This window comes from Leptosomus discolor, chromosome 3, assembly GCF_034619465.1.
Source record: "Leptosomus discolor isolate bLepDis1 chromosome 3, bLepDis1.hap2, whole genome shotgun sequence".
Lineage (NCBI taxonomy): Eukaryota > Metazoa > Chordata > Aves > Leptosomiformes > Leptosomidae > Leptosomus > Leptosomus discolor.
This window is the reverse complement of record NC_141393.1, coordinates 67232198-67249279: the sequence shown is the minus strand read 5'-3', so window position 1 is coordinate 67249279 and position 17082 is coordinate 67232198. Positions and strand designations below refer to the sequence as shown.

The following is a 17082-nucleotide window of genomic DNA, read 5'->3' as shown; positions in this document are numbered from 1 at the left end:
ATGCTAGAAACCAGTATATAAACGTTTAAGATGGCAAGTAAGCAGCTTTGAGGTTTGGATTTTAAATCGTTCACTCTTGAGTCCTAACCCAAAAGAACTTTCAAAGAAAACAGAAAGTAACATCAGGGAACTAACGCCAAGGCTGGTTTTGATATACATAATACTACTTTATTCCATTGTTTCAACTCTCTTACAGGTTTAAAAAATGTACAGGGGTTCAGAACCACCTCAACAGAACAAAGAATACATAATTAAGGGAGATCTAGAGTCAAACCACAAGTGTGCAAGCGTGGTTAGCTTCCATTACAAAAAGTGATAGGCACGATCTTTACATATGCATTTTGGTGAAAGAAGGAGTAATAGTGCAGTGTTAAAAGGCACCAATAATCAATAATTGGGCCTTTTTTAAAAGCCAATAACCATCTAAGAAAATTACATTTGGTTCAAAATAATAATTTAACTATTTTATTGATTGGCATGCATCTGAACCCCTGGCAATTTATTACACAAACCTAATGTGCACCCTTGCAAAATAAAAAATACTTCATCAGTGGACCTAAAAATCAATTCAGTACAAAAGGGAATACTGAAGCTCTTTGTCTGTGTTTAATACTAAACTGCCCTGTTCACCTCCTTCGAGAACACTTGTCTAAAAAACAGCTATTCAACAACTGCACAGAAGTATTTCTCTTAAAGCAAGTGTAATTTTTTAATCCCGTAGCATTGATCTATTCCATGTGCTATGAAAACATTAGGCACAGACCACAATTTACGATTTCTCTAAAAAAAATACAGTATGTGCAAGCTAGGTTCACACAACGTATTGACAGCTACAACAGTAAGCTATTTAGACTTCCCAAAGAAAAGGGTTAGTTAGTTTTCATTTTCTAAGCAGTGATGCACACTGCTGTGTGCAATTATCATATTTGCATTAGGACTATCTGTGTAGCCAATAAAGGAAAAGCTTTAGTACACCCTAAAGGACACTACATCGATACCGTGTGCTAATTTAACAGGATCGAGAGAATGAAAGACTGAAGAAGTCCTTGTATATGGGCAGCTGCAGTTACTCAGCCAACCAGGAAGGGCTATTGCTTTCTGCAGGAAGAATGGTTTGAAACTCAGTTTACCTTGTAGGTGCCCTCAAACTAAACCACTTGGACGCAATGGAATCTAGAAATGCACAGCATGGGAAAAAAGGAGGAATGACAGGCAGAGCTTCTGTGAAAGTTGTACCAAAATGTGCCATTTTATCCAAAAGCATCATGCCCAGCATAGATTTTATGTATTGCGGACTGTTTGTATAACTGAAAATTGTACAAGATGTGAGCAGAGACAGAGCTGGTTATTAATCTGCAATATCTACTATAGTCCTCAGGTATATAATTTACGGATAGACACTTACTGTGTTGTTGATTGTTTCCTCTTAAATATATTTAAATTCAGAAGGCTATAGTATATTCTGACACAAAGATAGTAAGACAACTTTTCTACAGAAGGGAAAATATAAGGTAGTAACTAACTTATTTATTTTATGAGGAACCTCCTCTGATGTGGTAGTTATTTCATGCCCTTTGGAAGATTTTTAGTTTTGACTTTCTTCATCGTCTCTGTCGAATTGCTATCCTCACAATTTCACAAGAGCTATATTCAAGTTCAGTGACCCCTCTTACAGCAGCCTTTTCCTCTTCCACAATCACTTTAACTCTAACATCACAGCAAACTATTCAAGTAAACATTTATCTTCTGGCAAGTTTCCAGATACAGCAAATACTATCAAAACTCCGCATTTGATTACATGCGCCAGTTTCCTTTAAATGGAGCAGGAATTAGCCCGTTTTCTTGGTTTAGGGTCCCGTACATCCCTGTCTTTTAAACACATACAAGATGAACATATTGTCTCTGACAGTCTCCGCAGTCCCAGCCTGAAAACGCTGTTGGAGAGGCTATATATCACACAGTTGCAGAAACTATTACTTATAGCAAGCCATGTCGTTAAGAAGGAAAGCGCTGGGTTTTCCAACACCCTAGAGCTCTCCAGAAGAAAGTATATGATATAGGGGAGCCACAGCACGTAGAACACACTGGTTATCCGAAACAAGACCATGGCATAGCGGCGATCGGGGCTGTGCCCAGTCTCCCCAGCAGCATCCACTTCGTGGCTAGGAAATCGAGCTCTCCGATCATTTATCTCTTTGGTGTGCTGCCGGCAAATTTTAAAGATGTGGAAATACGTGAAACATATGACAAAGGCAGCAGGAGCATATAGTAAGCACACGATAAAGCCAGTAAAATAGGCATTACTTTGCCAGGAGGTAGCACACCATTCAAAAATATCTCCATGGTAACCAGGTTTTCCCCAACCAAAAAAGGAAGGCAAGAAGATCAGGCAAGAGTATATCCAGATCAAAATGATGCAGATTCTCAAGCGACAAGGTGTGACCAGTTGATTATAGGAGAGAGGCTTTGTTATAGCGAGATAGCGATCCACACTGATGCAAGCAAGACATGCCATAGATACGCTTTTTAGCACAGAGATGATATATCCAAAAACTTGACAAGTCAAGGACTCGTGGACACCTGTTGAGTAGTGGAGCAGTGACAAAGTAGGAACCAAGCAGCTAACTCCCACAAAAAGATCAGCATAGGCCATGGTCTGAATAAAATAGCTGGTGGTATAATGATGCAGTAGTGGAGCACAGTGAAAGACAAATATCACAGTTAAGTTACCCGCAATAATTAAAAATGTTAGCAAGACGATTACAACTGTCTCAAGGATACAGATGTCAACTGCATTGTAGTGACCAAATCCAAGAGGGCAGGAGAGATGCTCAGATATGTTCATAACACTACTGCTCATATTCAGAGTCCTCCATTCAATCCATCGGGACTGGTTCATGTTTTGTGATTAGGGAACACTGCAATCTGAGCCTTAGTGAGCAGATGACCTGCTTAACAGCAGCTAAACTCTGCTTCAGCGTCTCACGATCTCTCTTTGTAGACACTGCCAGTGCTTACATTTGAGAGGATTACAGTCCCATAGCTGTTGATGCCTCCTCAGCATCAGTGCATCACCTCTGGCACACCTTAGCTTTAAGGAAAGAAAGAAAGAAAGAAAGAAAGAAAAGAAAAAAAAAAAAAAAGCCAGAAAGAGAAAGGCCACTGATCAGCTCCTCCAGTGCTCTTCACCAATCTTTAGCAAACACAAGGCACTTCTAAAACAAACAGGTACTGTGAAATACGGAAATAAAAACGACAAAACAGACACATTCATTTTCCAGGGAAGGAGGGGGGAAATCTCTGACTGCTTATTTTCCTGAGAAAGTCGATTACTTTGGAATATAATGGGGTGAGGGGGAGGAAGGGAAGGAGGAACCTCAGTACAGCTCAGGTTTCCTGGACCAGCAGTAACTGGAGATAATCTTTTTAATGTCTCAATTTAAATCACAGACTGGCTGGAGAGTAAAGGAAAAAGTTCATCATCTAATGCTGTATTTTCTGGCTCCATTCAGGAGATGGTACTCCGTCTTATCCATGCTATTCATTGGAAAGGTAAGGAAAACATTTTTGTCAAGGTTAATTCCAATAGACTCACCACTGTTTGGGTATGAATAATGAATTTTATTTGGAGGGAGACAGGTGGGGGACAAGGCAGATTTGTCCTCTGACTCCCAAGAAAGAAAACATACATCTCACATACAATGAGGAAGATCGTGTCTATTCATTTAAAAATGGAAATAATTTAAGAATAGAATTTGGAGACTTATATCAATATCCACAATTCCTTCAAACAGTTATAGTCCATTACAATTATTAATGCCAGAAGCATAATTCAAGGTCCCCACAGACAAAAAATCAATCCTCTTGAATTTAATTTCAGCAATGGTAATTTAAAATAATCACCTTTGGAAACTCTGCCATATCTGCTACAGTGGATCGGTACACTGGAGTTCATAGGTATATCCATGATATTGCTCACCTCTGTAGCAACACCTGAATCATTTCACAAACCCCCATACAATAAGAACAGAAACTTCCATCTGCATTCTGCTGTGAAGCTAATGAAATGCTGATTTGACTAGAAAAGCTGCCATTGTTTACTACTCCATTATTCTGTTATTCAGCTTCATCTTCTATGTAGTTTTAGGGTTTCTATATTTATTAGGCGATCAGCATAATAAACAGTTTCTTTTAAAAAAATGTTCTTCTAATTGCAGGACATTACCTTGTTCATTTTACTCGCAGTTATGGAGAGAGCAAATGTTAAAAAAAAGCATCTTCTGTATTCAGTTTTAAGCAAATGCTTGATTAGTTCAGGAATCATTAGGCAGGTAATTAATTGTATACAATCTTGCTTTTTGAAAGGCCCCTAAAATGTTAAAACCATCTTTAATCCTAGAGTTCCTGAGACTAGAAGACTGGCAGTGAGAATTAACGAATCCACATAAAATGATCTCCAAGGTCATTCAGATATTACGCTGGTATTTGCTTTAAGTCTCTTTAAAAGTAGCAGAATCTCTCTGATGGTTTTGATAGTCCTTGCTATGTCTTCAGGAGGAATTCCAGATACTAGAAAAGAAAAATTTTCAACGGTGTTGCAGCAGTTTGAGAGAAAGCATTCTTTTTGGAGTGAATTTCCTGTCGTGCATCGCCACGCTGTACAAAAAGTCCTTTTGATTTTATAACATCCCAGAATATTTCCGGCTATTCATTCCCTTCGTCTACAAGCAACAGAGCACGTATAAAATTAATACTTTCTCTAATTCTCTGTTAAGCGATAGAGCGATCTTTCTCACCTACACGCATCCTTACGAGCCGCTATGCTGAACTGCTTGACAGGGGACTCCTAGTTACTGTGGTGCGGCTGGAGCCTCTGTCGCTATTTCTCTTCTTCCCCCTTGAAATGATTGCCTGCACCTGAGTCCGCTCCTCCTCCTCCTCCTCCTCCTCCTCCTCCTCCACCTCCCCCCCCCCCCCCGCCGATGCAGACGAGCCGGGCGCTGGAAAGGTGACTGGCTCCCCCGGCCCCCAGCCAATGGCCGCGCCGCGCCGCTGTCACCAGGAAACGGCGGCCGGGCCGGGCCGGGCCGGCGGCGCCCCCCGCAGCGCGGCGGGGGAACGGAACGGAACGGCTCGGCTCGGCGGGGGCAGCGCCGCGCCCGGCCCGGCCCGGCCCGGCCCGGCCCGGCCCGGCCCGGCCCGGCCCGGCCCGGCCCGGCCCGGCCCGGCCCGGCCCGGGCGGCAGGCGCGGGGCTGCCCCGGCGGGGGGAGGGCTGCGGCACGGCGGTCGTGCCGGCCGGCGGGGCGGGGAGCGGAGCGGAGCGGAGCGGAGCCTCCGCGGCAGCCCCGCTGCCCTCCGGGCGGCCCGCGGCGGGCGGGGCGGTGGGAGCTGAAGGCGGCGGCGGCCCGCGGCCGGGCTGACGGCTCCCGCTGCAGCGGGGCAGCGCGCACGGAGCGCCGGGGCAGCACCGAGTGTCCGAAGCCCGCGGATACACGCCCCAGCCCCCAGCGGTGAAACCGGTCCCACCCAGCCAACCTCTCCTATACAGAGGTATAATTTTAGAAACCGCCATCATCGCCTAGCCAAAAATGTTTAGTAAAAGTTATTCTCAGATGACTAATTTCGCATGCATCTTTTATACATTGTCTGCAAATGTTTAGCTTGGTAAAATATTTGCCATGGTTCAACACAAATGCTCTTGTCTTGCTTAAAAGACAAGATTACAGCCCCTTAAAAAATTAATTATCTTCATACTTAAGGCAGATTTATTTTAAAACTCATCTGCAACTTGTTTCAATGCTGTACCAGTTTTTAATTGCTTCAACCGATTGCAAACATCAGTTTAAATACAAATACTTGTAACATTTTTCAAAGCACAGACTTTGTAACCCAATTAACTGATGTCTCTTCATGCAAATGGATGCTGTTATTCACTGATTAAAGACTTTTGTTTACTTCATGCTTCCTAAAAATAAAAACCAGTAACAGAAGTACAATCATCAAAGTTATCTTACATAGACACTCCATATACGTCCTTAGACACAGAGAGAAACAGCAAATTTAGATACCAAAATACCAACCACAAAACAGCATTTTGGGCTATAGATCAGAAAAATACATGTGTCAAGAACCGTATCGAAGGCTTTAACAAACTAAGTCATTAGAAACTACAGCAATTTAAATTCTTTTAGTTCCAAGGCAAACCACAGGCAAAATTTTAATAAGCTGTTCCTGGGTTAACATCTTGTATTTCGAGCATAGCCTGGAGCAAATATTCATGGCTGAATGACAAGTCTGTAGAAATGTGAAGCAGCACAAAATGCAGCAATGCAAGAGTGGCCTGCAGTATGGAGTGTGATAATTCCAAATTCTTGCATCGAAGGACTTAAGAAAAAATTTAAATCGCTCCAATACCTCAGAACTGTAAAAAGCTGCGACAACAGACTTAATGACTAAATTTAGTCCGCGAGTACAGCTTTAAGCCATAGCTATCCATACCACGGGTGGAACAATAGGAAGCAATTTTTATTCCTCCTCTTCCCACTCCTCCTGTGGGGGAGAAGGAGGAGAACAAACAACGGTGTGCACAGGCGTGGTAGCAACCAGTACTTCTCCCTCCCATCCCTGGGCCAGTTCATGGTGGGCACCAGAGAAACAAAGGCTCAAAACATCTTAAAATGGATGTCAGAAAGCCTCAAAGACACGAACGCACGTTAGATAAGCAAAGGTAAAGCCTAAAGTTAAGTGGACCACAGAAACTGCATGCTTAGTGCATCCTGCTTGATACAGATTTGAATATTGGTAACTTCTGAAGCTTCTAAATGTTACAGCGACCACTGAGTCACCTTGCTCACAGGTCAGATCCAGCTGATGTACAAAACCGCAGTACCTATCACTGTGTGCTCAGAGTACTGAACTCTGATAACAGGCACTCCTGTCAACCAAACATTTCAGGTCTTGTGCAAGAAATCCGGATACTGCTAAATAGGTAAAAGGTATCAGAAAAATCAGTGGTAACCTCTGCTAGTTGGTTTTCAATGCAGGTAAAATGCTTCCCTTTCATAACTTAGAATTAAGGAGACAAAGTGATTCAAAAGTATGGAACTTTGATTTCTTACTTTGCAGAAATAACGAGCAGGCTTCCTTCACTACCAGAAAAAAAAAAAAAAAAAAAAAAAGTCATGTTGCAAGCTGCCAGTGGCTTTATCACCTCAGCTACTCCCAGAGCCCAGCTCCCGGTGGCATTTTCTAAGAAGCAGCAGCGCAAACTGCAACACACCGACGGCACTTACTTGTACTGTATTTTACGTATATTTGGAGGCAAGTGAAAATTAAAGCTAGTCCTGACGGAACTATGCAATTACAGACAGAATTTTACAAGATGTGTCAATAGTGGAAAGCTGTATCAGAGGCAGCACGTTAAAAAGCTATGTGGAAAAAGTTTTCTATCTGTAGATTAGACACACATTAGGGACGCTGGCAGAGTTTCAAACAAAATGTGCTTCAGGCTTTTTTTTTTTTTAATTTGCATGTAAAGAAAAGGAAGTGAAAAAGAGAAAACAGTTCTATATGAAGAATTTAATGGCTGTCACCAAGGCAGTATTTTACATGCTGTATAAATTCTGCTGGTTCCGTCCAGCAGAAGGACTGAGTACTCTTCTTCAAGCCCAATAGAAGGAGCAATTCCACACCTTTATAAATTACATCAGCTAGGAACAACAGAAGTTACCATCCAAAACAGAAGACTCACACCATCTGATCCTGCTGAAAACAGAGGAGATGTAGTAAGAGCTTGAGCTTTGTGTATGAAAAGAAAGCCTGTGAAAGCAATGGTGCTGTGTGTAACCCTGTAAGGAAAGGAGATAAAGCTTCTCAGACAGAAAAAGACCATACAGATGTAGATCTAGAAGCTCCAAGCAAGGAAACAATCTATTACTCATTTCTTCTATTCAGAAAGGAATACCGATATTTGTTTTCGAAATCTTTTTTTTTGTAAGGCAATAGGACTGACAGAAGCAATTCCTGCAATGCACAAAGAAGCATCTCAGTGACACCACTCATTTCTAGTCTTAAGTCTTTCAGGACTCTCTTTGTTAAAAGATTGGGCGGTCAGCTGGATTAAATGGACAACAGTAATTTCTGTAAAAATCTTTTTAAAAGACACCGATTAGAGCAGGGAGATGCAGAGATGAGGAACATAATAGTTATTTACTTAGATGCAGACCTGAATGACAATCATAGAACCATACCATGGTTTGGGTTGGAAGGGTCATTAAAGACCATCTAGTTCCAACCCCCCTGCCATGGGCAGAGCCACCTTCCACTAGACCAGGTTGCTCCAAGCCCCACCCAGCCTGGCCTTGAACACTGCCAGGGAGGGGGCAGCCACAGCTTCTCTGGGCAGCCTGTGCCAGTGTCTCACCACCCCCACCATACATACCCACATGTATATATGTTGATATACATACCAGTTCCTTATCGTCTTTTCTTCTGCTCTACTCCCTTTTTCTCTGTTAGTTTGTTTTTGTTGTTTTTTTTTTTAAGTATTATTTTCTTTCATCCACTTTCTCCTTAGCCTATAGAACAAAGGTGTTTCTTCAGTTTGCTTTATTTTTATCATCACTACCTCAGGCATTTACTTGTCCACCACACCATATGGACACTCTGGTTTTGTTTTTAATGCCTCCAGAAAAATTCTGTTCTATAAAGCTTACAGCTTGTAGTGCAGCTTAAAGAGCAAGAGGAGGAAGAAAAATCAGTAGTCGCCTTAAAAATTGTGTGTGTGTGTATGTGGTTGGTTTTTTTACATCAGGCTAGTGTTTGAAGCTGCTCTCTCAAGTCATATTGGTGCTGTATTTAAGGCAGAAATCAGTTTTATTTGTTATTTGGAATATGAAGCTTCTTCCCAAAATCCACCCACTACAGCTGTCTATTTAAAAAACTGCCATGAGGAGCTCTAGCTTACACAGAACACACGGGAATTTTCACCTGAGTACAGGCGTATAATTTGAGTTCTAAAAGGTATACGTATACATGTATAAAAGCATTATTTTTTTCTCAAAATAATCTTAGACTTAAACCCTTCGTGTTGGAAGGCACCTCTGGGTATCAACACCCTGCTCAAATCAAAGCCAACTTCAAAGTCCATTCCAGTGCCAAATTTAGGCCAGGTTGCACTGGGTCCTGTCTAGCTGGGTTGTGAACATCTCCAAGGACAGAGTTTTCAGAGCTTGCATGGGCCCCTGTTGCACCATTTGACCACTCTCACTGGGACTCCCAGTATTGGCTCAGAATTTTTCTTACTGCAGTTTGTCTTCATCACCACTAAACATGCTTGGGCCAGTGGTAAAAACCCAAAAGTGTCAGTTCTCTAGGAAACTACGCTATCTTGTAGGAAGTTTAAACTCATGAAAAATTTCTTGCCCTTATAGTCTCATTTATCAGTTTTGCTATCAGAGATTGGTGTCATTCCCTTCTCCCTCCCACCCCATGATCATAAAGAATGCCATAAATCATTTTACAATGCTATGGCCCACATACCCCTGTGACTGCAAAAAAGATCAAATGATAGGTTGATACACAGCTACATTTTTGAAATGCAAATGCTGTTGTGGAACACCTACCTGACTGTTACAGGAAAAAATTATCCCCACAGCCTACCTAAGCCTTTTCTGCAGTAGAGGTGAAACAGAATTTGATGGCAGCAACAGAGTAGGTTCTATAAGGTGGGGAAGAAGGAAGGGGCTGGTATAATTTGGAATGGAGGGTGGGTGGAGTTCAGGTAAGAGGCTGGAAGTGGACAGTAGCTTTCTAAAAGGCCAAGGTATGCAAGGGACGTGGAAGGGAACTAATGATCCCTTTTCCTTTTACTACTACTCCAGCAGGCTCTGCTTCAGCCTGCTCGCCTGCTGGACTCACAACCCCAATCCTTTTCCAATCCTATTTCTAATAAGGCAAATGTTAGCCAGTATCATGTAAATGTCAGGTAATTAAGATGCTGGAATGCAGAACAAGAAACTGGCAAAAATATTTTTTTTCATGTGTTGTGGTGGGTCAGTAGAGAAAGATGGGCATTCACATTTGCAAGACTATTGTGCAGTCCTTTCATGCTGTTATTTAACAAACACTTCTAAAGTTTGACATGTTCAAATTAGCCACTAAAATTATTCATGTATTTAATAAATATTAAGCAAGTTTTTGGAGTAAATTGCTACAATCTCTCTTTAAACATTACTACCTGTGATCTCACAGATTAGATGGTTACTTTTCTGAATTTTACGTTAAAGAACATTTTTCTCCAGGAGAAGCTTCCCTCAAGATTATATTGATGCTCCTGTGACAAATGGAATTCACTTTACAAGCTCAATTCAGAGTGACAAATACCACCAAACTTCTGTGCCTCAAATCAATAGAAATAAAACACCATGCAATAATCTATTGAGAAGTGAATTTCCTTCAGGGAAACACTGTAAGTCTAATGAATAGTGATAATTAGCATTCTTCAGGAATTAAACATAGCATTTGCTTTAAACAAACAGCACTTAAGCTATGGAAGGATGCTAATTACTAACTGACCACATATGAAAAGCAATGCTCCAAAATTAATTAAAACAGACATTGGAAAAACAAGGAAAATGTCTTAGGATGGTATGAAAAGCAAAAAATTAAACATGTGCCTTCAGACAGTTTCATGCATCTGCCACTAAAACTAATCCACCCCCTCTTAAACTAGAGGTAGTTTTTTTTTAAAAAAGCATACTGGCAAAAGAATAAAGGCTTACTACGTACTGCTGCTCCAGGCATCCCGACCGAGGGCCCTGTTATTTGCATTACTTTTCCTTTAGCTTCTGCTTTTGATTGTGCAACTGATACTCAGTTAGTGGCTTGTGAAAGCACACTGACGGTCTAAAAGAAAGTGCATTTTGTTCAAAATTGCCCCTCTGCATTTCAAGTACCATAACAAATCCATGTCCTATCCATGCAGCTGTCCTAACATAAAACATAGCTTCTACACATGGAAGTACATTAGGGTGAAGGGAAATGAACTAGTTATTAATTACACTGCTTTCAACAGGCAATAAAAATTTTCACTTGTTAAATCATAGGACAAAAGACAGCAATCAAGAGAACTTTAAATGAAGAAATACTGAAATGTAGAGAATAGTATGAACAGTGCGGATAGTATTACACTTCCTTTTCCCGTGGGAATCATTTCTCATATTTTAAAGCAATACTTACAAGATTATTTTAATACTGCATTCATTTAAACTTTTTAGAGGCATGTTTTGACATAATTGTGTTTTTACTAATACTTTCAAGGCAGGAATTGCATTCCATAGATAGTGGTATTCTAAAAGCATATCACAACTGGGCACCAAGATAGTGTATGTTCAAAAGGATTACAGCTGACTTGGCAGAAGCATAAGCTCAGTCAGTGTAGTAATTCCATTTCAGCAGAGCTAGAATAACAGATTTTAAGGCTACCGAAAAAAAAAATTCCAAACACTGCGCTTCCCTCCTTTGATTTTTCACATACTGCAAGCCAAAGAGTTCTCTTAAACTACAACATGACCTTTTAAAAGGCAACCAATTTTGATTTAATGAGTTCAAATGATGAATAATTTATTGTAGCCTTGATTAGGAAGCCAAGTTCTAAGTCCTGTGCAAAAGCAACTACTAAGATACGAATACAAGGATCAAAACCATATACATCTGTCAGTCTTTCAAAATCACAAGTTTGAATGCACCAAAGAATAAAGTTGAAGCGCACACAAATGTGATGTTCATTTTTCACTGCGTTTTAAAAACAAACAAATGAAAACAGCTGCAAACAGCTGCACCAAATATTATTTATTTAAATTCTCCCAAGAGCATCACTTTTATTTCATACTCAGAGCATTCCTCAGAACTCAAAGCCAAGGCCACACGTCCATAAACTACTGTATGATCAACACTGCATGCACTTCCTTCTCCATCTCTGCACCATACTTCTGAACGTCACAACAGCAAACCCGTATGACAAAAACCTCCCTGCCATAACCTGTGGCAACTTACTTTTAACCTGTGCTAAAAGCTACAACACAGAGAACATTTGTGTGCATTAATTTTTCTTCTTCTCAAAAATAGTTTAAAACTCTTCAGATTTATCCACTTCACTCCAATTGTCTTTTCTAAAAATTGTTAAGTGCCAGCTACCATTATGTGACAAATTCGTGGATGCATGTCAGAAACAGATTCAAATCCACTTTTCATGGATGTAGCTTAGGTTAAATGGTCACAGTATATACACAGAGCATCTAGTCTAATCTGGATGGGCTGGCTCGAAGCATGTGCCTAGTCACATGGACAATTTGCGTTTTGATTTGCGTACATAATTGGCACATTCCACCCTAAACTTCTCCTTTAATAGATTTTTAAAAATAGTGCTTCCTCAAGGAGACAAGAGGTGGCTCAGCAAAACACTGAACGACTAGGATCGTTTAGGAGAAAAAGTCGTAGCTACAACTGTCAGTGTAGACAAAAATCAGTTAAGAACTAACGATTCACTATTTGTTTCAGTGCATCTACTGAGGAGCAGGTGGTATTGATCCCAAATTTGGGATCAGTAAATCCAATTCCACTGTTTCTTGAGAACAATAAAGCTGAAAATGATCAAAGTAAATTGTGAATTTTAGAAGACTATCTTTAAACAAAGTGTTACTCAGTATTACTATTCTACCACTTTTGTGAAGAAACGGGAAAGAGGAACACGGAAAGGATATGGCATGAAAACTATTTATATACTGACGCGTGGCACAATTTCTTTTTATGGATTTTAAGCTCAGCTTCATTTAGACCAAATTTTCCTCCCAGCTGGAACTGCTGAAGAGGTATCACTTATATTCTTTTACAGCATGGAGTCTATCAGCACACTCTTGCATCAATAACCATATATGAGAAAGGACCAGGAGTCCTAAGAGCGGACTAGAGGGAAAACTTTGCAAACAACAGCCGTTGAAGTAGACTCCTGGCTAACTCACAGACACGGAACCCGGCAATGATAGATGTTCGGAAAATGCCATTGAAAGCAAGAATTACAGATTTATTTTTTTTTTCCCCACCAGAGTTAAAAATTAGCTAATTAAAATTTATAAAATCATCTCACATCTGATAACTGTTTCAAGATTAATAACATCTAAATACATTCAACTTCCAATAACTAGCAAATTCTGTCTTAAATTACTTTGATTGTATTAGATAATGAGGACATTTATATTTATAGCTGGAAATTGGCACATGTAAAATGTTATGTGAGCTGAGAAATTATTTTCTTTATTCAAAAAGAAATACCAAGCCTGACATTATTTGCCATTGCTAAGAAAAAAAATGAAATTAAACATATACTTTATCAGCACTAAAAATAGGTTGAATATAAAGACAGCGTTTTTGAGATCTGCGAGTCCTTTTGGAAAGGACGCTATCAGGGAATATAGAAGGCAAGTCTATAGATGAAGCTGAAGTCCAGCTTCTTTCACCCAATTCACACATAAACCTTTCCCCTCTGCTCAAAATTATGGCTTGAAGCTAAACGTCAGTCTCTACATTCATATATTTTAAGATATATAACTGCCCAAAACAAGGCATATTAACACACTGAACTAAATACTGGCCTCTAACTAATTGACAACATGCCTGGGAAGGGCCATACAGGAAGAAATGGAAGTACTGGGTCCTACCTGCTATATTCGCATGCGGTACTAGTGGCCATCATTTTTCTGTGGCTGCTAGAATTAATCTGGCTTGAAAAGGCACACAACATGTTTCCTGAACACCCTTTTTTCCAGCATGTCTGCAATGTCTACTGCAGGAAGAAACTGAGCATAATTTGTTCTCGTACTTTTAATGAAAGATAAGATAAAGAATGACATGACAAAATGGAGCTACTCACTGCAAAACAAACAGTAATCTTTAAAGCAACCCTACAGTAAGGAAAAAGAAAACAACCAAACAAACAGAAAGAGGGACGGCTTTCAATAAGCATAAAGAAAAATGCTTCCCATAGCAGTAGCAGTTGCCTATACCTTATTTATAGCCATTCCATATAATGAAATAAAGATATTGAAATGACAGTTATGGTTTTCTAATACATTAACAGCAACACATAAAAATGAAATCCCAACAGCAATTTTGTACAAAGGAAAGGTTTTATACAGTGATTTGTATTCATTTTTCTGCATAAGTTATGAAAATACTCAGTAGTCAAAAAACTGCCACAGAAATGGAATAAGGCTAGATTAAAAAAAAAAAAAATTTTTTTAGCTTATGTTCTAACCAAAGTGCTCACAGGGGAAGAGCTTTGCTACATTTCCTTTCCCCCCCCAAAGAAGGTTCTTTATAAAACATGGCAAAAAAAGTGAGGAAAAAATGGTCACATTCAAAAAGCTATATTTTATTGTTATGGCAACTGATGTGCTAAAAATAAAGAAATAAAGTTGTTATGGCAACTAGAATTTTAAAGGCAGTCAAAAGTAGAATAATCAAACATTCTGCTGGCTTAAAATGTAACGTCTATGACTCAATTTTCAGAAAGAGCTTCAGAGACAAGTAGTGGTTGGGGTTTTTTTGGATCCTACTTTAGAGATCACAATTAGTCCAAGTTTGAGACAACTCTACACAGCACAAGGGAAGAAATCAAGGTGAACAGAAAACAAGTAATTTGACGTTCTCACAGTCAGTAGGAAGAAACACACACCTTATGCCACTTATTTAACGTCCTGGCGACCTCACCTAGATCCATAAAATATATCAGTTTATAATTAAAATAAATAGCAATAGGACAGTACTTATGTCAGTCATCACAATGACCAAAAGACACTGTATAACTCAAAGTTACTTAATGATTTTAAATTAAGTACTGAAAAGTTAGGGAATACCAAAATTCATCTGTCTGAAGCAGGAGAGTTCTGCTGCTTTATATGTATGGAATTACAAAGACTGCTATAATTACAAGATCATAACATATTTAAATTCCTGATACATGCTTGATCACCATTAACAGGGCACCTAGCTATACAAGCACTTCCACAACAATCCTGGAGAACGCACCATCTCCCATCAAACACTTGTCAGATTATCAAAATTACTACTTTTATTAAAAAATTAACAGAACTGTGTGCACTGTGAAATGTTCCAAAGCTCATATTCAGATAAACCTTAATTAATACTAAGCAAAGTATTTAACAGATACTTCAGAAACTTATGACTAGAAACAGTAACTTATACTAGAAATATTTGCACTGGAACTATGTACATAGCACGTGCTAGCATCCCAGTGTGAGCTAATACTTTAACACAGTATGTGCCTTGTATTTTGTCTTCACTGCAGTTAATCAAAGTTCCTACTAGCATTACTCATAACTCTTTTCTGACCCATATGAAAAGACTCTCAGCCCAGTGCACAAGAGATTTCAGCATGCAGGAGCAGCATGGCCAAGTATACAGATTGAAGTCAAGTTCCTCCTTCACGTGTACTAAAGGGGAATCTATCAGACTAACTCCTTATCACAGCACAAAAATCAAGAGATAAACACTGGAAATTCAAACAACACACAACAGAGTGCACCAAGGATAACCCAGACAAATTTAAGTATATTTTTGTAGTTTTGCTTCCCCAGCCTCAGTATTAATCCTTGAGGCTTGATAGACAGTTAACTCATTCCCTCTTAAGCATCACACGAAGCCACAGGTATTTCCAGAGACACAAATAATGTAGGAGAACGTGTTAACTAATGAATCTGTGACAAAGTGAACAGCTTCTGCAAAGGAAACTCTATGTACAACAGTCACTACACATAAATTTTCATCAGTCAGGATAAGTCTTAGACATACAAATACCAAGGCTTTAACTCAAAGTTTTAGAAGTATTCTGTGTAACACTTAGGCTAAAGAAGCCAGGCTGCTTATTTTCAAGGTTTGTTGCTGACTCAACCAGCTACTAAAGACAAAAGACATGCTGTTCTGAGTGAGCTTTCTATGAAATTAAGTTTCCTCATTGTATAATATTCTAAACTTAATCAAGTGCATGGTTGCCTGAAATGTAAGTCTTCAAGTTCAAAGCAAATGTGCAGCAGTCCAAATATCACTCCATTTAACTGACAGCTGTATAAATCCATTGCTTGCATTCAGCACCTGGGGGTCACATTTCTTGATACATCAGGTATAGCCATTCTGCACTGAATATATATATATATATATAAGCGCATCAAAAAGAATATTTATTCTAACATTTGCAGGCACATTTTATCCCCAACATGTTTCTATATTTTCAATTTTCCATTAAAGAATTTGAGAGCACACATTTTTATAGAAAGGCAAAGGAAATCCTGGAAGGTGTGACAGCAAAGACCAAAAGTGCATTCCGAAATTACGTTTACAAATTCATGAAAGAAAGATGGCGTTGTTCCAAAAGGTACCTCTAATTCCTTTGCCATACAGGTAACAAGAAGCATACTTAATTAGACTGCAATGTTACATTAACCTAACTAAGGCTATCTGAAGGCTGCCTTGAAAATGGCCTCACCTGTCCTTCCTGCCCTGCCCCAGCTATATGTTCCCGTCTCGCCCCTTACACCACACCTACACAGCTGCACTGTGAATCAATCTCACTGCTTTAACGGAGAAATGGAGGGAAGGAAGTTTTCTAAATAAAAATCCACAAATTACTGTGATGTATCAGCCTTGCAATTGCTAGAAGAGACAGAACATACCGTAAAAAAACCCTCTTGTGGCAAGCACACAGCCTGGATAAGGCACAGCCTGAAACCGCATCCCCCATATATGACGATTAGTTTTAGATTCAGGCTGTATATTGTATTACCTAGTCAAAAAAAGACTATTTTGAAACTGGATTGCTTTTGAGACAAACCACCCATATGAAGATGGCTTTGTCATATGCAGCATATGCTTAAAAAACATGAAGCTCCATATCATCAATATTCAGTTGTCAGTTTAAAAAACAACTGATGAATATTCACAAGAAAAGAAAATTCTTAGCTGCCAAAATATTTGGGTATGTCCACAGAAAGCTACATAAAAGATTATTA

General features: G+C 39.6%; 2 protein-coding genes across 2 annotated transcripts in view; both read right to left on the bottom strand.

Annotated features, from left to right (window-relative positions):
• The window catches only part of RABGAP1L (RAB GTPase activating protein 1 like), a 258884-nt gene that overhangs the window by 168894 nt on the left and 72908 nt on the right, over positions 1–17082 (bottom strand). The window lies entirely within an intron of this gene.
• On the bottom strand, positions 1814–2899 carry GPR52 (G protein-coupled receptor 52). The gene has a single exon (XM_009958798.1). The coding sequence runs from the start codon at positions 2897–2899 to the stop codon at positions 1814–1816; it is 1086 nt and encodes a 361-aa protein (XP_009957100.1).